This window comes from Castanea sativa, chromosome 10 (assembly GCF_040712315.1).
Source record: "Castanea sativa cultivar Marrone di Chiusa Pesio chromosome 10, ASM4071231v1".
NCBI classification, from domain to species: Eukaryota; Viridiplantae; Streptophyta; class Magnoliopsida; order Fagales; family Fagaceae; genus Castanea; species Castanea sativa.
In genome coordinates this window covers 22745721-22771175 of record NC_134022.1, presented here as the reverse complement: position 1 = coordinate 22771175, position 25455 = coordinate 22745721, and the positions used below count along the sequence as shown (strand labels likewise).

At 35.9% G+C, this 25455-nt stretch overlaps 2 protein-coding genes across 3 annotated transcripts; both read right to left on the bottom strand.

Moving 5' to 3' along the window:
* Positions 1–363: 363 nt before the first annotated feature.
* LOC142613571 (protein arginine N-methyltransferase 1.5) lies at positions 364–16464 on the bottom strand. 2 transcript variants are annotated; one of them, XM_075785965.1, is made up of 23 exons: positions 16223–16464; positions 12337–12454; positions 11595–11704; positions 11068–11157; positions 10899–10964; positions 9226–9305; positions 9035–9110; positions 8856–8942; positions 7598–7682; positions 7254–7345; positions 7120–7155; positions 6874–6942; positions 5661–5729; positions 5465–5518; positions 5270–5344; positions 4792–4884; positions 4602–4705; positions 3545–3593; positions 3373–3459; positions 3079–3184; positions 1683–1770; positions 1134–1227; positions 364–907 (listed from the first exon to the last, which is right to left on the bottom strand). In XM_075785965.1, exons 1-23 carry the CDS (start codon positions 16355–16357, stop codon positions 824–826), a joined length of 1947 nt encoding a protein of 648 aa, XP_075642080.1. In that variant the 5' UTR covers positions 16358–16464; the 3' UTR covers positions 364–823. The 2 variants fall into 2 exon arrangements, with proteins under 2 accessions (XP_075642080.1, XP_075642078.1); XM_075785963.1 differs by lacking the exon at positions 12337–12454 and having other exon boundaries at positions 16223–16360.
* Positions 16465–20330: 3866 nt separating this feature from the next.
* Positions 20331–24998, bottom strand: LOC142613148 (uncharacterized). Its single transcript, XM_075785363.1, has 4 exons — positions 24706–24998; positions 23975–24100; positions 22456–22670; positions 20331–20831 (listed from the first exon to the last, which is right to left on the bottom strand). Exons 2-4 carry the CDS (start codon positions 24062–24064, stop codon positions 20567–20569), a joined length of 570 nt encoding a protein of 189 aa, XP_075641478.1. The 5' UTR covers positions 24065–24100; positions 24706–24998; the 3' UTR covers positions 20331–20566.
* Positions 24999–25455: the final 457 nt, after the last annotated feature.

Genomic DNA, 25455 nt, shown 5'->3' with positions numbered 1-25455 from the left:
GAGCAAAGACCCCATCCTTTAGCTCCACCCTGCCCCATTGCCATTCCTAGATAAAACAGCCTGACAACAAGGTTATTTAAATGAGAAATTTTTATTTCTTTCTTTTGTTGGAGTGATCAGTGTGGGTGATGGGTTTTGATGTCTAATTTTAAAGGCTTGGGTTGGTTGGCTTTGTTCGAATGCTTGATTGGTGAGGGTGGTAGGTTGATGCCCGATTTGGAATGCATATTAGCTTGTGCTCAATGATTCAAACACCTAAGTGCAATATATTGATTGATAAAGCATGTGTTTGAATTTAATTTTAATTGGGAACCCTACTATTCTACACCCAAGTAACGGTACTTAACTTTCGCCCAGCTTACATTAGCAAAATCATTAATTCATCTAATGTCAAGAAGTCGGTATAATATCAGGTAGCAGTGTACTATATGGTAAAAACTACATCCTCTGTTTGACTACGGCCAACATAGCATGCTAGCCATGCTATTTTTTAGAACACCACTCAAAATGATTGAGGAGGATTACAATTTCCCTGTGTAAAAGAAAATCAATGTGCTGACACAGAACAAGAGAGCAATCTTAATAGTCTTGTATATTAGTGTACAGCACTATTGACTGATACTATGAATACAGGAATCAGCTCCAGTGGTATGTGAAAGCAACTGGATATATTTCACCAAGGTCTGAGAAGCAGAGTAACCAGTTGACCAAATATATCTTGGACAGACTTAAACACGTCTTGCTCTTGACAGACCAAACCTTGAACTGGCTTCTTCCTGAATATTGCATGGTTTTAAGTATCAATATGTGGAATCAAGAAATCCTACAGCCCAACCCAATATGATCGTCCATTGCTGTTGTGAATGGGAGATGGGCAGGGAGATGTAACACCCCATTCATACCAAACCTGCCAGAGTTTCACAAAAACCAGAACAAGAAACCATCATCAGGAATTATCCAAAATTTTCCATTTAAACATCGCTTTTGCACTTAACACCTTGAAACCAGCAATACATTAAAAAAAAATAGATGCATATGATAATTGATAGACAGAAGCCGCCTTTTGAGTTTTCATTGTTCCCCTAATAATGAATCCTAGACAGTGATGCAATAATAACAATAATAAGTTATACCTTGCTAGGACCACAGCAACGCCAGAAATGTACTTCGAGAGAAGAACCAGCATGCACAAACACCGGTGTCCTCAGCGGGAAAAATATTGCAAACCTGAGTAAAAGGACACAATCAACAGGCAGGCATTCAGAAAAGAGCCATCTACATAATTCACTGTAGGGTCCCCTTTGGAGCTTTTTCTTCTAAGGATTACTTATCAAAATAATTTATCGTATAATCAGCTTCATCATGAGCAGTTCCTTTGCTATACAATTTATGGATACTCTTTTAATTTTCTGTTTAAGTAAAAATATGGCAATATTTCACCTAAACCGGATAATAAGCAAACTCCCCCGCTCATGTTTGATAACCCAGAAAAGGTCAAACTGTACTTGATAACAAATACAGACATTTAAAATACATTGTATTGATTGGAATAAAACAAGGGGAGATCCCAGCATCTGCATATTTGAGCTATTAATATCAATTCCAGGGCACTAAATGAAGGATGATAAGCTTCAAGTGAAAAGTGCCTTGCAAATAAATTAAAAGAGAATCAAATGTCATACCAGCTGAACATGTTTGGTGTTGCTGTTGATGGTTCAATACCAAGATGTACATCTTTGTATAATGTTGCATCAAAATAGCCAGCAAATCCTGTGAATCAAGTGGAAGAAAGAGTTCAATCTGACTTATCTCATGGGAAATTAAGATAAAAGATCTCCAGCACCATCACTGGCCATATTGAGGGAATTAAAAAAATGATTTCATCTGAAAGACTAAAACCACAAGCAAAACAAATAATAAAGTGTGGATGTAGGGCATTCTGCCCCTAGGCCTTGGCGCAGGTGGTATAAGAGTTTTGAGAGATTCAGGTAGTTCTTGGGATCAAATTATCCCATACCCACATCAGAGAGAGGCAGGTTTAAAAGCAAGAGGAGACAAGGCCTATACTGGCACTGGTGAGGTTTAAAGTTAGATTGACCAACGTCAATTACATTGCACGAGTCAGACAGAATTCATCATTCTAGATCTTTAGCAAACAAATAATGATTAACTCCCAATATGATTATTGATTAGCACAAATAAGAGATGATCTATTAATACTGTTAACAAATAATGATTAACTCCCAATATGATTATTGATTAGCACAAATAAGAGATGATCTATTAATACTGTTAACAAAGAGAGACTGAGAATAACGTTCAAAAAATAAAACCCAATTCATCAGTGGAGCTGAATATTCTGTCGATAGAACCACCCATCAACCTTTCTTAGTCTACCTAGGATATCTTCAAACAACGCCAACACTCTCCTCTAAAATTCATCAATAGCAACACAGGATAAAGTTCAAGAAATATATATATTCCAAATTTGAATTGCATGCATCACATTTTATCTTCAACTACAGGGGTCAAATAATAAGGTTTAACTGTGTTGAATCCATCAAAATATATATTCCTTCCAAGTAAAAGCTGGACATCACCTGTCACCTGGACTCCAACAGGCAACAACATGCTTCTTAGCCTATGCTACTATTTTTAAATTTTCCTACCCTGGTTCAGCATTGCTGTCTGAGTACCAGCTTCTTATTCATAGGAGTAAAAGGGAAATATCCACAAACACATGTTCATGAGCAATATGTATAGATCTGGAAAGTTTATCCTCGAATACATTAGCCATCACATTTGATAAATTACAGATTCTCCAAAAGCTTGAAGTTGTTAGGAATTGATGAATTTAATCATTTAATTAAAATTCTAACACTCCCCCTTACGTGTGGGCCTAGATTCCCTCTCAATAGGTGGAGCCCAACACGTGGGATATTCAACTTTTTAAATGGGAGGCAGAGTGGAGATAGGGATCAAACAGGATCTCGCTCTAACACTATGATAAACTACCAATTCTTCCTAAAGCTTAATCTATTAGGAAATGGTCATTTAACTATAATTCTAAAAACATACCATGCACCATGGCTGATCCTGTATCACTGGGTATCTCAAACTGAAGCTTCTTGTAACGCTGATTGCTTTTCATAGTTGGCTGATTTGGATGAGTAAATGTAAAGACCTACACAAATGGAAAGAAATACCAGTTGAAGATACCAATCAATATCAACTTTCATAGGAGATGACATAAAAGAACAACTCTTTTAAAAATATTTAAAAATTATTTTAATCAATCACTATAACAAACAAGCATAGGCTAGATATTGTATACACATTAGAGGTAGTATGTCATCTGAAGGAAAAACTCACAGGTTGAGTAGGGGCAAGCCTTGCTACATTGTGCAGTTTAACAACGTAAGCAGTTTCAAAGTGCACTACATCTTTATGTAACTTAACCTGCAGCAAAACTAGAACCAGTTTAGATAAAATGCTTAAATAACTGAATCGTGGAAATTTTAGACCACAAAAACAAGGGACATACATCATTATACAGCTTTGAAGCTGTCACTGGTTGTATGAAACTTGTGTACCTGAAAGAGGGGTATCTTAATTTAGTAAAAGCATATGATGTAAATATACTACTGGGGGTATCAAGAACATGATCCAACTTATGTTCTTCTCAACAAGACTCAGATCGTTGGTGGATATATGGGCTTCCACTCCATGCAAGATTGGGGAGCCATGGACCAACAACTGACAAAAGGCAGACTTTGGTAAGAGAACAATTTGTCTTGCCAACTGAATGCCAAGACTTGCATAACCACTATCGTTTGGACTACTTGAGAAAGGCAACTGTTCAGTTGGGGTTTTACAATGTAAATATTTATTGGCAATGTAGACATCAAAAGCAATACAATTTCCACTACTGTCTATCTAGATTGAAAATGTAAATTACAATAATACCAAGACATGCAGCATCAGAAATATAATCTTGATACACAATATCTGATTGGTCCATCTAGTAAAAGAAATGTTTCAAATAATAGTCTTGCGTCACAATCACACTAGACACTTTGTACAGGTACATTCACACATGTTCTCCACACCAAAATAATGATGATGATGATGATGATGATGATGATGATGATGCTCAGGTCAAATGGCTCTGATCATCAAATCAAGCTGAGGGAATGAATTCTGTTTATTTGAATCTCATATGGATAAAATATATTGAAACTATAAGAAAATTGAATGAAACTAATGTCAGTTGAGCATAAACCCTAAAACCATTAGGGTTGAATAACAGCCAAAGAGAAAAGATACGGGAACACAAAGGAAAAGAATTTCTGTATATAATACTAGTTTACTTAACAAATTTTTTGACTGTCTACATAAGCATCCACTGGCACAGGAGATCTCCATTCCCCCATTAGTCATCAAATAGTAGCCATCTATCTTTCCTTTGTGCAGGCCAACCATTTAGTAAAAAGCAAGCAATCACCCATCCAAATTATCAGAGACATAAATTTGTAAAATATAACAATACTAAACTCTTTTTTTAAGTATAAAACCCAAATACTTGAAAATAATATACTTACGATGACGGTATTGAAATCCCATCATCCTTCAAAAACCTCTGGGCTCCATCAAGGCACTCGGGAGACAGCTCATTGTCACCAAAAGATCCTAGCAGTTCGCTAACCTAAGAACAGAAGGCACAAATAATAAGCAGCCATAAGAGGAGGTAAAAGGATATAAAATTGATTTACTATGGCAACATGCACATACCAAAATATCAGCTTTCTCAGGAGCATCCCAGTGACGCATATCGCAGGAAACTATGGTAACAATGCTTTCCCAGCCCTCTAGTTTGACTAAACTCTGCTCCAAAAAATGCCACAAGACTAGTAAAAGGGGTGCTGTAGAAGCAACTTATACAATATGTTATCTAAAATATATAAGATATACATGCACACAGAATGATCCAGCCAACTGCATAATTCCAACAATTGATCTGATCCAATTTAAATGAGCAACCCAAATAAATTTGTATTTACCCTCACTTTATCACCTATCAGGCTGAACCAAAATATTATATGAAACTTTCTTAAATTTCCTAGCAGTTATCGCCTTGAAACCTTGTATTTCTGCATAGCCCTACCATATGAACATTGTGTGCAGTTCATACATTCCCATCATGCTATCAAAGCTTAGGCAAGGTAAGCAGGCTGCAATACCAGAAGCGAGAGAGAGAAGAGCAACTCACATGTAGTGTAACAACTGCATTTGGATTTTTCTCCACAGCAAAAACTTTAAGCTTGCGCCCAGTTTCTTCTGCAGCCTACATAAGAGCAGGAGAAAAATAAAAGTTCAATAAAACAATGTAATTTTCACCATGCAGAATGCAGTCTAGATACATAGTGTAGCCAAAACCAATCAAGCAGCAGGTAGAGAAATGTACCTGTAATGATGCCCTAACAAGAGGTCCACGTCCTGCTCCTACAACCATCAATACCTGGCCACATGAAAAATACAATGATGCGAACCTTTGCTTCCCAAGCACATTACATTTTATCAAATACCAAATGAGGTGCATAATGTACATATACAAACAAAATCAAAGAAATTGCAAAAACGCCAATGACTGGGTCACTTACAGTGGTTATCATTGACGCCTTTTCATCAGGAACTCTGTCTTGCAAAGCTTTACAAACTGCCCTTTGGTACTGCAAATAATAAGAAAATGAATATTAATTCAAACGAATATATCATTAGTTGCTATTTTCTAGCAACCATGGCATATACCAGTACAACACACACCACAGGACTGCTAACCATAATCACTCCACCTACTAATGACATAAAAACAATTGCCTAGCAACAGGACAGACAAACATCACAATTAAGGGGGGGGGGGGGGGGGAATAGTTCGCTCTGTGCTCACCGCACAGCTCCGTATGGAATTTGAGGTTTTATAGAGCTTTTGAAGATTGGGAGTTGGCTGCATCTTATTCTCTGCTACAGCTTATCCAAACCCGTATTCCTCGGAGTAAGAGGAGAGATACTCTTTGCTAGCGGCTAAAAGGTGATGGTAATTTTGACACCCGGTCTTACTATCAGGTGATTCGGAGTGCTTCGAATTCTTCGTTTCCTTGGAAGGGGATTTGGAAACCTAAGATTCCTAAACGAGTGGCGGTCTTTCTGTGGACAGCTGCTTATGGTCGGATCCTCATTTTGGATAATCTTATGCTTAAGGGTCGCCATTTGGCTAATTGGTGTGTTATGTGTTGCCTAGATGGGGAGTCGGTAGACCACCTTCTTCTTCATTGTCCTGTCACTCATTCCCTATAGTCTCTTATGCTTCAGGCTTTTGGTATTCATTAGGTTATGCCAGGTTCGGTGGCAAGTTTGTTATCTTGTTGGCATCAATGGCTTGGGAAGCATAATTCGGACATTTGGAATTTGGTTCCAGGGTGTTTAATGTGGACTGTGTGGTTAGAACGAAATCGTCGATCTTTTGAGGACAAGGAGAAGACGTTGGATAAGTTAAAAGTTATAAGTTATCGCATTCTTTTGGAGTGGTCTCGTTGTTGGGGTTTTACTGATTGTTCTTCTCTCTCTGAGTTTATGTCTTGCCTTAGCTTAGTTTCCTGATCTCCCTCTTTGTGTTGTGCTGTGTGCTTTTTTTTTTTTTTTCTCTTGTTGTTCATCATCATGAACATCTTGTACTTTTCCCTTTTTGTTTCATCTTTAATATTATTTTTCTGTTTACCTATCAAAAAAAAAGGGGGGGGGGGGGGGATTAAACAGATTACACAGTGAAAAGAATGAAACAAGATTACGGCAAACAGAACTCACAATCAGTCATACCTGAATGTATTTCACTGCATCTTTCTCAAATGTCTCGTAGGTTTGCGCCTCAAGGTTATCCATGAGAGGCTGCATTCAATAAATAGACAACGCCCAGTTTGCAATTGCTATAATGAGTACATAAAAAATTCCCACACGAGAATGACAATATACAGTTAACCATTTCAACAAGAAGGAGAAAAATCGTGATTTAAATACTAATGAAAGACAATATCAGAAAATAAACAGAGGGTAGAAAAAACTTACTTGTAAGGGTGACTGTAAAAAATCCCTGTAACCAAGCTGGAGTACAAATTAAGATGGTCAAAAGAAAATTTATGACAGAGAAAAACATACCACCATTCTGTGTATGTAAGAGAGAGAGAGAGAGAGTAAACTACCTCAAATCGTTCTTGCTCAGGAAGTGGATCCATTTTTTGGTAAAGATACCCAACATAGTCCAAATATGGCCTCAGTGGATGTCTCTGTACACCTGAATGGCAAGACTACTTAACAGCCATTTAAAAAATAATAAAGACATTCTACAGAAGATCATGGGTAGAAATCTTGATAATCAAGATGACACATGAAGTCATAGACTAATAACACTAGTAAATCATTAGCATCTCAGAAAGAAACAGAATAAAATATCAATAATTTGTATTTTCCTTTCAAGAAATAATTACAAAAAAACTGCCAGCCGGATTCTGCATCAAAGAATTCTTATTCATGGGTAGGTACTCACCATCAGAACTACTATCATTATGATTAGAAGCTAAATCTGTACTCCCCTTTGGAAGACTGTGTACTTGTTTTCCAGATATGACTATCTGAGAAAAGATATATTAGAGGACAGATATTATAAAATTTAAAAAGATAAGAGGTAGTTGTAAGATCTAAGAACTGCTGATTCGATCTTTTACTCAAAATTGGAAACAAAGACCAGATAAGTTTTAAACTACTTCAACACATCAGCAAAATTCCATATAACAAGAGGGTCATCCAAATCATGATTGCAATGCAATAACTATGGTTCATGCAAAAAAACGCCTTCCGGATCTAGAGCCATGATCAAAATGACAAAAGTGACAATGAATGCTAGTAAAATCCAGAACGGATTCGGATATGCCAAGTTGAAACTTAATTGACCAGCACCCAAAAGAAAATATCTATTGATAACTAATGTGCAACGAAGCATGAGAAAGAAAACACCTAGAGCGATTTTTTGAGACATTTGATTAGGGTTTTTCTTTTTCACAGGGCACACAAGGCCTTGGGGGGAAAGTGAAAGGGGGGGGGGGGGGGGGGGAGGTGATTGACCATATAAGTAGGGCTGTAAATGCATTGAGCTAAGCCAAGTATTAGAAGTTCAAGGTTGTTCATTTAATTTTCTTTCAAACACAAGCGGAGCACATTACCAAACTGGATTTACATGTTCAAAAGCTTGGTTCATTTTCATATCAAGCAAGTATGAGCTTGTTCACAAGCTACTTAAGTTAATTAGATAGAATGATTTTCCTTTATGACCTTATAATAAAAAATAGATTTACCAACCTTCTTTTGTTAAAAATTATATATAATCTTTATTACAAAATGGCTTATTTATGTTATCAGTAAATTAAAAATAATAATTTGACATATTATAAACTTATTTACAAACTTAAACAATTCAATATCAAGTCGATACAAGTATCTTTTTATACATGTATACATATAAACCTATAATAATATATATATATATTTGAATAGAGCCCCATACTAACAAACTTGTTTACGTGCACATTATTATGTTTGAGCTCAACTTGTTTGATAATTGGGCCTAAAGTTAGGCTTGAGCTTGGCTCATTTGCTATATAAAAGAACATGAGCAAGCATGTTTTTAGCCAAGCCCAAGCGGTTTAACAGCTCGATTCATTTACAACCCTAATAAGTGGTGTCCGGAAATAAAATTATTCAAAGGAACATAACAAGAGTCAAGGAAATTTGAAATATGTTCTACATACCTGTATAGCATGGTTGAAAAACCCAGTAATTAGCTTCTGGTGGCGCTTCGACAAACATGGATAACCCCGTGCATTCGTTAGAAAAGACTGGCAAGGAAACAACATCATTGCATGTGAAGCAGCAAGCAGCATGCATAATCTTTTAAGGAAACCATAATAAACCTTAAAGAGATAATTACATCAGTATTAATAATAGCGGCTCTGACAGACTCTCCAAACCAACGACCAAGTGAGTTTGCTGAAGGTAGTGAACTCCTAATGAACAAGCAAATATAATAAATACTGAGAACAAAAACTGGTAATCTTATCTGGTTCAACACCCGGAAAAGTAGCTTGACAGAAATACAACGGATCATAGACTTTAACTCACAAAACATCAAGGGCAATTGACAACTGACTGTGATGTTCACAAAGCATCCGAAATGAATTCCACAGCTCCCAGGAGTCAACCTGTGTGGCATAAATAAAGAGGTAAACAAAAACATAGTCTGCATCTAAAACATCCATGTCTTACAAATTTCTAATACCCCCAGGTCTCATGATGAGTCAAAATAAAAAGCTCATTGTTTGGTAAGTCAATCATCATTCTCAGTTCTTTTTCAAATATTCACCTGATATGAAATAGTCATCAAAATCACCAAAAGGGGACCAAAAAATAGCCTCATAATGCTCATAAGAATCTAAGAAGGTCAAAAAAGAACAAAGCCGAATGGGATAGAATCAATCATCCACTCAAAGGGTGAAAAGAGTAGGAAAGAAAGAACCTCAAGTTCACGCAGAGGACGTTATACAGATTTAAAAGTTATTCTACTCTGCTCAGTCCAAGCAAACAAACATTTTTTTCATATAGGTAGATAGCAGGGGAGGGGTTGGAGGTGTTCGAACTATAGACATTGGGCACCACAAAGGATGCCATTACCACCCCAAAAAAAAAAAAAAAAGCCAACATAAGCACAAAGCAGGGCTCTAAACAAAAGACATGTCTCTTAATTTTCTTTTCAATGGTACACTTGCAGATGCACCCAATCAGAACTTCACACTCCATCCTATACTTACAAGGATGGAGATACCATTTGAGCTAAAGCTAATTTACCAAAAGACAACTCTCTTTACTTCCAAACACAAATCATCCCAAAAAGGACCAAAATGATCCACATGTAAATTAACAAATAAAAAAATACAAAAGTACTCTCTTCAAAATGATCCACATAAGGCACAACAGAACCACATTCCAAACTCTATATAATGGAGGCAGATGATGTGGTTACTTTAAGTTTTTTTTAAATTTTCTTCTTCATGACTTTATTAAACCAATTTAGATATATAAGGGAAAACATTCCATGGTAATAGAGATGGTATAATTAATCAACAGTAAAACTTAATTGGTTGAGAGCCAACAGCTTTTTTATGGATTCTTCCCTCCATCCCACAATGATAACCTAAGCTTAATGGATTATCCTAAAGTAAAAAATCTCTCTTAAAGTGGAAGTTCAATTTCATTTATAACCTTCATCTTTTTCTTATCAAAAACCCTTCCACCTTTAATATGAGATAAAGAACATTATAGGTTGACACTATGTTTTTAATTTTTCATTGATAATCATGCCATTTCAAAAGACTCATGTGGAACAGAGAAAGCTTTTTTTTTTCTTTCAAGAAAATCAGAAAGTGCATAGCGCCTTGCATTTTGAAAAAAAGCATGCACCTTTTGCACTTTAGGTGCCCTTAATAATATGCGCTTCACTTTAGGGTTAAGAAGCGCTTTTCTTCTGGCCATTTACAGTATGCACTTTAAGCACAGCTAGGCACATTTTTATTGACAATGGACTATTTGCTAAAGAGTTTGATTTGATGACCAAGTATACAAATTAGCCAAAGAGAAAAGTGGAAGGGTTGAGGCAAGAAAGAGTTTCAAGAAGCTGGAAACATTCGTATTTTTTACCAAAAAAAATTCCAGTTTTACTATTAATTTGGGTTGATAAATGCGTAAAACAGATATCATCCTAAGGTAAGAATTAAGTGCAATTGGAGAGGACTACTCACCAAATTATTAGAGTCTAAATCTGTAGAGTCATCATCAGTCTTCAACAAAGGAATCCTAAGCCACAACTTTTAAGAGGAAGCAATAAGAACAGAGAAATAATGAGATAGAAAGAAACTTTAAGGCAAAAAAAAATGTATATTATATATAAATTTGGATTAAGAGTGGCACCTGCATATTGTTTAGGCCCTGTAATATCTGATTCACACACCTAGCATAATTCGCACAGCATGTTCCCTTGGGAGTAGGAAGAAGGCATGCCTGCAGCATATAAGTAAACATTGAAAACTTTAGCTTTTAATCATAAGAATTTTTTTTAAACGAGGACCACATCACATGTCAAAGCATGACACAACATCACATATTACTTTTTTGATAGGTGAAAAAAGTAATAATATTGAATTTTACTTTTTTGTGATAAGCTACTGCAACCATATTGATTAATGCACATGTCTCAACCAAATGGGGTTGTATTAAGGTACCTTTATATGGTCATGGATGTCATCATCTAGCCTACATAATTGATTCTTGCTGCATGTTAATTAGTTCACGACCATTATATCATCCCACAGCTAGGAAATATTTTGGGTTTAGAATTAGGCAAGTAAGACAGTTTTTTGGGGAGGAGAGAATAGTTCTAAAGCTAGCCATGCTCACTGAAGGGCATCAGAACATAAAATAATCAACACGATGCAAACCTGGAGGGAGAGATGAGAAGCCCAAGCTATTTCTTGCTTTAGAGTGGTTTCAGAATCCATTCGAAGGATCTCATCATCCGAGTCCAAGTCAATCCACGAGCTAATTTTTCCTGAAAAAAGTTAAGAGCCCACTTACTGAGGGAGTCCAAGTTTTAAAATGCCAAACGGTTACAACAAAAACTATAAAACCATGCAGTGTCCATACCAACATTTCTTGGTGAAGGCTTCAAATGCCAAAATGAAGGCTCGTTAACCTACTCTCTAATAAGTTCAATTAATAAACTGAAAATCCATGGTAAAGGCTTAAAATAAACAGAGATCAAAATATTGTCTTAAACAGCCCAGATGGCATTCAGCACCCAATAAACTCCATCTAAGTAGTAACAACTCATTCCTGAATTAGATGCTATCTATAGGATAGTGTACTGAGTACAAACACAAGTACATTGACACTTCTTGAATGCTTTGGAAAACACTCCAATGTATTCCCATTGATAATTAAGAATGTACATAAGTCCATTAGTTCAGTATGATCTAGAAAATGGCGGAGCGCCAGATCTGCCTAGCCACCAAAATAAATAATATAAGATCTGTCAAAGCCCATTCCAGTCTCGCAAATATCAGGAGGCAAATCAAATAAGATGAATACAACAAACAATTTGAAATTTGGTGGGAAAAAAGGATGATGTCAAACCAACCATGAGGAAACAGTAAATTTTCAAGTAGTCTAGAACATTCATACCCACTACATGACTACTCCATTGGGATGGGCTCAAAACCAAGTCTGACCCAGCAAATGGCAGAGCACCAGATCCACCACTGTCTTTTTGCATTAAGCTCGGCCGATAAGCAGGATCCATCTACATCATGATGTCATATAAATATCTAGGCATTGGGTACTCAATATACAAGAAAATGTGTCTTTTATTCCTAGCACAAAATAAAGTTTGACTAATACTGATCTAAACTTTGATCAAATATAAGTATGTGTGTGATCTAAATGCAACAGGAGTAAAACTGACTATTATAACACCCAGAAATAACTCTTAGAGTCTTAGGCTTTAGCACAATCCACATTTATTGAAAACAATTGTTGGAATACATTTCCAACCCATGCCTGTCTTATTCACCAAATAGCAACCAAAACAGAATACACAGTGCTTAAAATTACAGTTTCTTGATAGTTTCTCTTTAAAATGAGATATGGGTTGCCACCCCCATGGAACTAAGGCTTTGTTGTTGGATATGGTTGCCATCAAACATTCAATTTAAACACTTATTCATGCATGGTCATAATAACAAGTTACACCAAATGTAACTTAAAACCCACCCTCCAAAACCAAAATACACATCACTGTAACAACCAATTTCTAGACTTTGCTCAGGGCAAAATACATTCATAAATAAACCATGAATGATCCTTATTTTTTATTGGTAAGTTTACCCAATGGATTTTGAACCCATGCCCTTACCCTCTACATTTTTCTTTTGGGGGAAGGAGGTGCCTTTTGAGCTAGGACTTGTTGGATTTACCATGAATGACCCTTACATCAGCAGATAAGTTAAAGATGTATTTGAGCAGCACAGAGCTGACTAATGCATAGAGAGAAAAATGGAGGAAATGAAAATGAAATATGAGACAAAGAAGATGCGCTAGGAGTGTGAGAAATACGGATGGGGAATTAGCAGCCCAAAAACCTTTCAGAATTACAAAGGACAGCTACATTGATTACCAGCATCAAGCAAGGCTAATGTGGTAGACAAATAGACGATGAAAAGTGAAAACTCCAAACATTTATGTCCCCTTTTATAGAACTAAATTAGACTTGGAAGGGGAGGTGGGGGCAGGGGGAGTTAAGTGCATTGATTATTATTCATCGGGGAGTAAAATAGCTGTCAACCTTGGTACACCCACAAATATTTAGAATTTTGTCCACTGAAATTTCAACATATGTGAACCATTTCTGATACAGTAGAAATTACTATCATACATGAAGAAATTTTTGCATTAAACAAATCATAGCATAAGAACAGCCATACAACAGAACTACGTTACTGTTAAAAACCATAGAATGTAGTTAATAGCCTATGTGAAACCAGAGTCTTACTTCAACTAGATGCTAGCAACACATTACTATAGGTGAGCATCTACCATTCACACATTTGGCCAATATGTGACTGGCTAACTAGTCACTAGAATAAGTGTAACTAGTCGCTAGAATAAGTGTTAAACAGCAATCAACTTGTACTATGAATTTTTGTATCAAACTAAGTATTGCTCCAATCATGCAAAGCATCGAGAAATACACTAATAATTATTTTAAATACATGACAAAAAAAAGGAGTAAATCTTAGGTACTATTGGTATCTGGCTGGCTATATAAACCAGTTCAAGTACCATTATGTTATTAATAACCAGTCAAAAGCATCAGACACCACACAGTGAAAATGGTCAACATGTATTTTCCGGGAAGACAGTACTAACAGATAAAGGGTTCCAAAGAACCCATAGCACGATTATTACACATATAAGAATGTAGTTGAAAGCCAAAAGGTGAAACCAGACTTTTGCCTTCACCATCTAAGGCCACCAACACAGTACTATTGGTGAGCTTACTGACCATTCACATAAAATAACAGCCATTCGGCTATATGTGATTGGCTAATTAGCCACCGGAAGCAAATAAAATATCCAAGTCCTCATTAAATAACTAAACATGCACAACATGATCATCACACAGAGAATGATGTACAATATGATCTTTTTATGTTGTCACCTTGGATAACAATTTTGGGCAATAAGACATCTTTGGTTCAGTACAATTGCAAAGGAATAATGCTACATCCGCAATAATTTTCACAACATTCTTCTCAACAGCTGAGTCGGAAGGATTTTAGGGGTTCTTATCTGGGCCCACCACTGAAATCACACATTTGGCCAATATGTGACTGGCTAACTAGCCACTAGAATTAATGTTAAACAGCAATCAACTTCTACTATGAATTTTTGTATCAAACTAAATATTGCTCCAATCATGCAAAGCATTGGAAAATACACTGCTAATTATTTTAAATTCATGACAAAAAAAAAAGGAGTATATCTTAGGTACCATTGGTATATGGCTGGCTATATAAACCAGTTCAAATACCATTACATTATTAATAACCTGACAAAAGCATCAGATACTGCATAGTGAAAATGGCTAACATGTATTTTCCGGGAAACAGTACTAACAGATGAAGGGTTTCAAAGAAGCCATAGCACAATTATTACACATATAAGAATGTAGTTGAAAGCCAAAAGGTGAAACCAGACTTTTGCTTCACCATCTAAGGCCACCAACACAGTATTATTGGTAAGCTTACTGACCATTCACATAAAATAACAGCCATACGACTATATGTGATTGGCTAATTAGCCACCGGAAGCAAATAAATCGTCCAAGTCCTCATTAAATAACCAAACATGCACAACATAATCATCACACAAAGAATGATGTACAATATGATATTTTTATGTTATCGACTTGGGTAGCAATTTTGGGGGATAAGACATCTTTGGTTCAGTACAATTGCAAAGGAATAATGCTATATCTACAATAATTTTCACAACATTCTTCTCAACAGTTGAGTTGGAGAGCTTTTAGTGGTTCTCATCTAGACCCACCACTGACATCACACATTCAGCCAATGTGCGATTGGCTAACTAGCCACTAAAATTAATGTTAAACAGCAATCAACTTGTACTATGACAAAAAAAAAAGGAGTAAATCTTAGGAACTATTGGCATCTGGCTGGCTTTATAAAACAGTTCGAAAACCATTACAATATTGATAACCTGTTAAAAGCATCAGATACTGCAGAATGAAAATAGTTAATATGTATTTTCTAGGAAGACATTACAAACAGATGATGGGTTTTAAAGAAGCCATCGCACAATTATTACACATATAAGAATGTAGTTGAAAACCAAAAGGTGAAACCAGACTTTTGCTTCACCATCTAAGGCCACCAACACAGAACTGTTGGTGAGCTTACTGACCATTCACATAAAACAACAGCCATGCAGCTATATGTGATTGGCTAATTAGCCACCGGAAGCAAATAAAACATCCAAGAATGATCATCACACAAAGAATGATATACAATATGATCTTTTTATGTTGTCGCCTTGGGCAACAAGACATCGTTGGTTCAGTACAATTGCAAAGGCATAATGATAAACACAACATTTTTCACTTCGGCAAAGCTTTTACTAGTTCTCATCTGGACCCGACATCAACATACAGTGCCTTATGACATAGTTGCGCATCAATTCAGTGTAATAAACCTTTATTCTTCACTATCACACACATAGCTAACTACTCATACCCAAAAACATAGCAAAAGTAGAAATCCATATAAATGTAGTTACCAACCCTAAAGTGAAACTCTATAGTTCAGCAGCTTCACTATCAAAAGGCCACTAACAAAACATTGCTTTAGGTGAGCTTACTGACCATTCACACAAAAATGTTTTGCAGCCATTAAAGCTGGTATGTGACTGGCTAATTGGCCACCATAGCACAAAACACACATAATTCTTCGAATCGAAACGATTGAAAAAGAAAATGGGCGATTATACGAACCAGAGTAGCGACGACGAAGTCAAAGCCAGCGGAAGAGAGACTGTGAGCCAAGAGCTGAGGCATGTCATCGTTGAACTCCGTCTCTACGCCGCAGTAGCGGGATTCCTTGTCCCCTGACCTTTCACCTAGCGGCATTTTCTTTTGGTTTGAATCAGACACGCACAGATTCTTGAAAGAGAAATGTGAAAGGGAAAGAAAGAAAGAAGAGGTGAGAGAGGGTTTTGGTAAGGGTTTTTGATTGTTTGTATAAATAAGCGCCTGAAAGCTAGGGTTTTTTTTGTATAGGCGGGTTTCAGTTTCACTCATTTTGGTCACTTTTCCGGGTCGGGTTGAAGCTCGGCCCAATTAATTACAAATGGATAATGGCATAGATTGCTATCTCTGGTGGTGGTGGTTTTTTTTTTTTTTTTTAATTAATTAATTTACTTTTTTTTTTTTATAGAAACAATTGATTTACTTAATTTTAGTAAACATTTGTTGTCCTCTAGCCGTTGCCGGTCATAGTTGGTCTGTCGAGGGATACTAAGGCTGCATTTGTTTAGGTGTAAAATATTTTTCGGGTGTAAAATAATTTCAACTGAAAATATTTTCTGGTAAAGAAAATATTTTCCAGTGTTTGGTCACATCACAAAAAATGTTTCAGAAAATATTTTAAGGTGTTTAGTTGTATTTTTGAAAATCCTCTAAAAAACACATTCTCTCACATTTTCTCAGCTTCCAAACAAATATTATAATAGGAAATCTGAATATATAAACCAAATCAACAATACAACATAACAAAAAACAAAATTCATTCTTTCTCAAAAATAAGCACCGATCAGACTGGAGGGAGAGAGAGAGATAGATTGAGAGAAAGAGAGAGGTAAAGGACCACAGATCGGTGGGTGGGTCTGAAGGAGGGGAGATGGGCGGGTGGGTCTAACAGCGGCGAAATCGACAGGTGGGTCTGATAGCAGCGAGATCGGTGGGTGGGTCTGAAGGAGGAAACGGTGAGGCATGAACCTGTGGTGCGATAAGACCGGTGAAGGTTGGGTTGTCTTCTTCACTTTCCCTTCTAGCTCTCTCTCTGTCTTCTAGTGTGTGAGTCTGCATGAAGGTCTTGGGTGTTTGTGGATCGGTGATGAGGGAGGGGTGGGCTGAGATCTTCAAGTGTGTGATGTCTATGAGGAGTGGGCTGGTGGTCGGTGATGGCCAAATCAGCGACGTTGAGCAAGAGGCAGAAGAAGAGTTGAGGAAGAAGAGAGAGAGAGAAAAAAGCTTGGTAGGCGCGTGATCTAGGTGGTGGGGGCGGCACCTGTGCTCTCTCTTCTTGCTCTCTGTCTCTCCCTCTCTCTCTTTCCGAGTCTTGGAAACCATTTGAAGGTAAAATAGAAACGGAAATGATTTCCCGTTTGACTTAATTTTCCAGCCAAACCAAACATCCCTGGTGGTGGAAAATATTTTCCAAATTTTGTTTACACTCGAAACAAACGCAGCCTAAGAGTAAGTTATAGAAAATGGCCTAGAATATTGTAATTCGGCTGGTTAGTACTTTTTAGTGTTTTTTAAATGAATCAAATCCTCGTCTTGCCTCTTTTCAGTTTGCAAAGGAAAAAGAAATAAATTTATAACTGTGGGGGCAGAATGGTCAGAATATGTTTTTGGGTCTTGGGTTCGATTCGAAGGTATTAATCTGTCCAATGAGGGTTTAGTGGGAATAACTATGTCGAACTTAAAAGCCCACAGGCCCACTATTATTAATAAGGTTGATGAGAAATGGTCCGAGGAGGGTCGTATCCTTGGCTAAGTCAAGTGAAGGTCATATGATACGCCATGATGTATGAAAGGAAATTCTGGAAGGTCTGGGGGATGAAGATGTGTTCCATCAAGGCATAGAGAGGAAGAACGAATGAGAAATATCTTAGAAAAAGCTGTTATCATCGCATTAAAGACTCTGCACCTACCTTTCTAGCCGCATTAATGGGAAAATGACATCTGAACAGTGGTGATTAGCCTTACAGCTATTGTTTGAAGATTTCCAGAGGACGGTGGATGGGACAAGTATCTGGGTCACTAATCTAATCCATACGTGGAAGATGAAGGAAAAGAGGAGAATGATATAAAAGGAACAAAAAGGCATTCTAAGAAGGGAGAGAGAAAAAGAGCAAGAAAGTATATACTGTACCCATCATCTACAATTGTATTTGGTCTTTAGAACAAGGAAAGACAATACAACTGGTCCTCGGCTTACATCCGAGGATAGTTTCTTTAACATAAACAGGGTGTTGCATGTGAATCGTGGGGATAGCCCATCATTGTTGTTATCCAATATCCATAAAACCCAAGTTTCAAACTCACGTTCTACAAATTTCATTGTATTAGACTTTTTGGGCCTGCTCCCTTCACACTGTTGAATTCGGGTGCAAATTGTGGCCTTACAATAACCAATAAGCAAAATAAAATAAATAAATAGATGCATTTGAAACGACTTTGAATTCATTAAATATATGTGGAATAAATTTGAGATTAAATTGCTAAAATTTAGAATTTGGCATGAGTTTAAGTTTTTTTTTTTTTTTTTTTATAATAAATTCACAATTAGAATAGACACTTTCAACCCAAATCTTTATTTTCTTATTCTTAAGTAAGTACGCTAACATTGACAAAAATAGACCGAATTGGACTAAAGTGAATTAAAGTGAACTAAATTAACTGGAATGGACTAAAGTGAACCAAAATGTTACGTTAATATGACTCAACAGGAGTGTAACAATAATAAATGATACATTTTAGTTTTTAAATATTATATAGATATAGATTTGTTGGAAAGAGTTGCATTTGTATTAGAAATTATAAAACATTCCCTTTTCTATGTTCTAGTTATAACTTGTACATTATTTGAAAGAGCATACATCAAATGACTTCCTAAAAATTTTGATAAAAAAGAAAAGAAAAGAGAGAAACCCTATAAAGACAGTATAAACTAAGAAAATGGAAAGAAGATGTACTAGTGAGATAAATGGTTTTCTCTCGGTTAGCCTAGATTGTCTATAACATGAAGACATTCAATTCGGGAAGAACTTGAAAGAAATTGTCTAGTCTCCTTTATAAGGTAAATAAGTGATTGTCATAAAAACCTTATGACTTGGTTAGATTACTCAGTTCTTTTATGGCCTGTTTGGATTAAGGGGAAATAGAGTAGAATTGGTCAAAAATTAGACATTATGGAGGAAAACATGTGTTCAAATATCTCATCCCTCACTTATTGGAAGAAAAAAAAAAATAGACAAGGTCTTTTACTGAGTTTTTGAGACTCCGTTTTGTTGTTAAGTGATTGTCATTTCATGATTAAATCTAACGGCAAAATAGACAAGTTGGTCAAAACTGAGATGGGTGTCTTAGCAATAAAAATAAACTTTAGTTGAGGGTCACTAATATGCAAGGTTGTCAAAATCGGGATCCTACATAGGACCGTGGAAGGTAGGTAGAATCGTGGATCGTAAAATCTTACATTATTTGAGAAAAAACAAAAATATACACATTGATATGTTACATAATTACATAAATTATTCATTCATTGATATAATTACCATACATTACTACATCCATTTGTAAGCATCATTCATTTAAAGTGGCCAAAAATCTCAAAACATGACACTATTAGAATATTTTTTATTTGAGTCCAATTGACACACGAAAACTTGGTTTATTGCGATTTTATTTTTCATTTGAATCTAACTGAGCCTTCTATCAAGTTAAAAAAGATTACAAGAAACCAAGGTCATTTGGAATTGTCAAAATCGTACGATCCTACCAATCTTGAACGATCGCTAAGATTCTTGAAAGATTCAAATCGTTTTGGGCAGGTGAGATCATAAAATCGTAAGATCCAGATCGGGATTTTACCAACCATGCTAGTACGAATATTATTAAACCCATAAATGTAGAAGTAACATATAAAGCCATAATTTGAAACCTCCCTGAGCAGCCAATTTCCAACGCTACTAAATGAAGGCAAAAAACTAAAAGCACTCAAAGTCGGAATCAATAATCATAATATTTCATTTTTTTCCAACAGCTTCACTTTTCAGTTGATATGGAGAGCAGAAAATTTCAAACTTGGGAGAAGTAAGAAGAAATGATAGTTTCCACCTAATTAACCATTATGCGTTCTAGTGCTACAAAGTAGAAGCCAATCCACAGCTATAGATCGAAAACATGAAGGAGAACAGAACTATTATGAACAATATTTAGTTATTTACAATCAAGCTCCAACCCCATAAAGTTGTTCAATGACAATCTGATTATTAAATGCATCAAATGGAGAAGCCTAAAGCCAAACAGCAGGCTGGCTTACACAATACTTCACACTGTGCCCTTTGCAGCTTCATGACCCACACGGTCCTTTTCATTTTCTTCAAGGTAGTCCTCTCGAGCATTGTCAGCTAACATAAGGGCAACCAACCAGAGCAGGGATGAATCAAGGGATAAAAAAGCACCACCGCCAAGGAGACCAGTCTTGGCAGTTGGGCAATCTGTGTTGAGATTGCGATGAACATTGCGTGACAGGTGAAGCTGCTCTGTGATTGTTGGCCATAAGAGCAGTGCTCCAGCTAAGCCAGCAGTAAATCTGTGTATTTTTACCACCGTCATTAAACAAAATAGGGAGAGATAGAAATCAGTTCCATATAAAACTACCTAGGTTGCAAAAAAATTTGAGAAGATGCATCAAACATATAATGTAGTAGCAGTACTATTTGATGTAAACTACTTTATCCAATATTTAAAGGTAGACTATGTAGATAGGGTGCTGGAGAAAAGGATACTGTATTTTGTTTAAATAAAAAATAGCATCTCAAATAGGATTAAGTATTAAATCTGGAGTCCCAAGAATATCTTTAAAAATATCCCTACCAGCCTATGATCACACTAAACAAACCTCTTAACAAATACTACCACGTGCCTAAAAGCTCCAAGTCAAAACTCCTATCGTCACTACCAGGATAGTGAATTGATCAAGAGGTGAGTCAACTGACATTAATTTTGCTGGTAGGCTACCAGTCAGACCATCTAATATTAGACAATTATTTAATATACATTTGATGAAAATGGACATGAGACTACAATAATAAACGTGTAGTTGTAACTTGTAACCAATAACTATTGATAGTAAAATGGTGAGTGAGGTAAATGTTGGCAAAGAGGCTTACTGGCTTCCAGATAAAAGTGATAAGATTGAAAAACACAATTATTGACTCATATGAAAAGGGCAGCTGATACAAGTCAACTGAAGGTTAGATTTTCCAATGGTTTAATCCAATCAGCAGAGCAGCTGGGTGACTGGTTCATCAGTCAAAGCACCTTGTCTGGTTCTGTTTTTGCAACAGTGAATTGAATGGCAGTAATTTTTACTTTCTTAAGTTATATATTTCTTTTATACTAATGAAACTGTCATCTATGAAAATGGAAAGATAGAGTGTCTCTGAGACATCAGATAAAACCAGATTTACCGCAAGAAGCTTGCCTCCAAACTAAAATGGCAAACAATAAGAAAGAGGCAGAGACAGCTCTCTCATCCAAACTAGTATTGGGAATGTTTTGGATCTCCTCTCTTATACAATTTGGTGAGGGGGAATGGATGCCTTCCCCACAGAGTCTTAATAGTTACAGCCTGCAAAGACATATTAAAATGACCACAACATATGGAAGCCAGGTATTGTTAACTTTCACAACCTTCCTTACCAATATAATAGCAAAAGCCTACTACTATTGCTTGTTGAATCTGACAGTGATGGACTCCCAAAATTAAATGACCATCTATGTACACATTGGATAATGTACCTCAGTTTCCTTGGTAAGCTTTAATTACAATAAATTTCTTCTACAGTACCTCCTTTTGAGGTTCAAATTTACTAATAGTTCTGCTGAAGTGTAGCTTTTTCTTTTTAAAAAAGGTCCAAACAAAATACCTTTTGATTCAATTACTTAGTCTACTGGCTGAAAAAGTATCCAATTTGACCCAATAAGTATGTTTATGTTTGACCAATGAGTTATAGCTCAATTGTCACTCCCTTCTCCCATAATAATGGGATGGAGGGTGAGGTTGTGGGTTCAAGAACCATTGAGTGTGTAACTAACCAACAAAAACATCTTGGTGTGTTTGTGAGCACATGAATGTCTGTTAAGGATGACAAATCAGCATGATAATGCTTTGTCTAATGTGGGAAAGTGAGAACCGAGAAAAGTATGCTTACATGGCAATGTTGAAGAATACCACAAAACTGGTGCTTCTAAACAAAGCACCTTGTGGAACAGATTGTCCCTTGTAAGGGTAGAACAGGGAGAAATACCCAACCACAGTAGTTGCAATGAGAAATGCTGCAGACAAATACCCCAAAACCACAGTTGGATCAGATGGATACTTGCAGATAACAACATCTTTCCCTTGGATTGGAGTTCCAGCTGCTGGCTGTAGACACCAGAGAGAACAAGATAAAAAATTAGACCACAAACAAAGGGGAAAATAGCCATTAAAAAAATGAAGACTATTTAGCTTTAATGGACAAAATCAAATCAAAAGAATAAGTAACTAAGGTCAGAGCTAGTTGTGATCCACTTCTTGCACTCCTCTGAAATGTACTTTACAGAGTTCCTCTAACAGAAATAGTGAATAAATAAATAAATAAAGAGGGCATATGGATCTACAAGGTAGGAATTATCAAAATTGGATTCGTAATATAAGGGAAGCAAAAAGCAATAAAAAGTCTTGCTGTCTAGCCATATGCTTGAACAAACATGCAGACAGTAAACCATGAGCAATAGAAAGATCATTTATCAATGTTATAGAAAACTATCGCTTTTACTGTGATACAGATGTCTCTCACTGTGCTCCTGACTATGTCATGGACACTCAAGGAATACAACTTCTGCCAAACCATGTAAGATTTGGACATTAAAAAAGAATGATCCTTTATAAACCTAAGCTACGTTCATGATTAATTGATTATGATTTTTCACCAGTTTTTTCAAGACATGTATACAAAGTAATTTATCTCCATAATTGTTTTACAGCTTACTTCTTTTATCAATGATTTTTATAAATGCAAACCTATTGCCCTATTCCTTCACAACATAAAAGAAAATTCACATTAGTAAAGATGAAAAGACCTTTGTACAACCTTCTCTTCTGTCATAGTCAGGCTCATGTGAAAGTGAGGTTGGTGGTAGCCTAGTTGGCCCATGTAAAAGCAGTGTTAGCAGTAATACACCTACCCAAGTTGTGAAAATTTTGTGAATTTGTGTGCGTCTGTGAAGTTATTTTTACTGGAGGGGAAAAAAACTGTATACCTCTTAATAAATGTATTTGGGTGAAAAGGCTAAGTAGATGACTTCCATGTACTAGAATGTTTTTCATCTTGGAAATTTCTGCTGCATGTGTAACATGTTTGTAGATTGTGAAATTCAAAATTACGAAGGTAGACTACAAACAAATAAGATAATTTTACTGCAACACTCAAGCAGTTGAATAAAACTAATGAATTTCCTTAGGAGGACACCAAATTATCCATCAAATCCATTGATGAGCACACCAAAATTAAAAACTTAATTGAATGATTGGTTTTGATACCATATGTCAGTGTCTGAGTATATTTACACATAGACAAAGCAATCAAACAAGTTTCATTTTATAGAAAACCAACTAATTTGGGAGAGCGGTGAAAGAATAGATCCTACTACACTACACATCATTCATTTTTATTTTTATTTTTTTACCTTCTTGTTTTCAGCGATGACACCAATTATGAAGGAAATTATACCAAGTAATGCTACCATCGTAGCCATGAGTCTCACAGTCACAGCCATTGCCCCAAACAGAAAATTTAACTGACTCCCAGGCCACTGCAAACCAAAGATTAAACCTTTCAGTCTCACCAAGAGGGATTGTGAAAAACAAAACAAGAAAAATATGAAACGAGTTAAATTAATTCAAATATTATGTGTTTTTCCGGAGAAAATTAAAATGAAATAATTGTAACACATGGGATTCTTTAAAAATATCAAAAGGCACCTAATCTTAAAAGTTGACATATAATTTATCCACAAAAAAAAAAAAAAAAACGTTGACCTATAATTTGTGAAATTGGTTACATGGTATCCAATTATACATTTAATTAAAATAAGGTAGTTGCAGTGTATCCTCTCCATATACAAATCTCACGTAGCAGTCTGTAGTAGTACACTGTTTTATCCAGAAAATAGAATCTAATATGTTGATGGGTACATACTAAAAAAACAAGTGACCCCTACTTTTAATTTATTTGGTTCTAGGAAAAAAAATTTTACATGGAAATTTCTTTTCTCGAGAAAAAAAAAAAAAAAAAAATTTACGCCTGAAGTCTGAAGAGAATCAAGAGATGCCTCTTCTTAACATGACATAACTACTTAAAAAGATTAGAGCTTTAAAAAGAAGTACATATATAAAGAAGTGGATTATAATTATATACCTGTATGTATGGAAAGTGGGGATCTCAAAATTTAATCAGAGGTGAACTGCTCTGAATCAATTCAAGAAAGAGAGCGGTTCTTGACTGTTTGTGTGTGTCTCTCTCTGTATATTTTGTTGTGAGAATGAGTCACAGAGCTAAAAGAGAGTTTGAAAAGGAGATAAGAAAGAAAGAAAGTAAGGTGGGTTTGAGTTTATTTTTTTGTGAGATAGATTCAAAGTCTTCCTGGAGTCTCTCCTTATCTGGTGGTGGGAAAGTAGGAAGTACTCTTTTCGTCCCCGGAATTATGGTATACACTTTTCGTCTCACACGTAACGTAAGTAAGTATCCGTGGTGGGACACAGTGCCTAATGCCCTGTTTGGATTTTTTTTCTTTTAATCACTCTTCGCTTAATTTTCATCACCCACCTCTTAAAATATCTTCATTTTTCAAAATCCACCCAAACGGCACTCACCAATCAGTTCTGCCATTACTTTTTGTTTCGAAAAAAATAAAAATAAAGTCTAGATATGAGGCTGAACAGTGAGAGATATGCGGCTGTGATTTGTTTCAACAAAAAAAAAAAAAATCTAGAAGTCAAACATTGCGGCTGAACAGTGAGAGATTTGTGAGTTTATTTACAAAAATGCCATTAAAAACAGAGTTATGAAAACTAAAAATAGCTAAAATGTGTTTTCAATTTTTGTTTCCATCACTCAAAAATTAAAGAATTGAGTGATGGAAACAAAAACTGAAAACAACTAAAAACA

Coding starts and splice junctions, on each gene's coding strand:
- LOC142613571 (XM_075785965.1), bottom strand. CDS start 16,357: ATGCCGCTAGGTGAAAGGTCAGGGGACAAGGAATCCCGCTACTGCGGC. Junction 11,705..12,336: donor ATGGAGTAGTCATGTAGTGG/GTATGAATGTTC, acceptor AACTTTTTTCAG/GAAAAATTAGCTCGTGGATT. Junction 3,185..3,372: donor GGCTTGCCCCTACTCAACCT/GTGAGTTTTTCC, acceptor CCATTTGTGTAG/GTCTTTACATTTACTCATCC.
- LOC142613148 (XM_075785363.1), bottom strand. CDS start 24,064: ATGGCTGTGACTGTGAGACTCATGGCTACGATGGTAGCATTACTTGGT. Junction 22,671..23,974: donor TCATCGCTGAAAACAAGAAG/GTAAAAAAATAA, acceptor TGGTGTCTACAG/CCAGCAGCTGGAACTCCAAT. Junction 20,832..22,455: donor GTATTCTTCAACATTGCCAT/GTAAGCATACTT, acceptor AAAAATACACAG/ATTTACTGCTGGCTTAGCTG.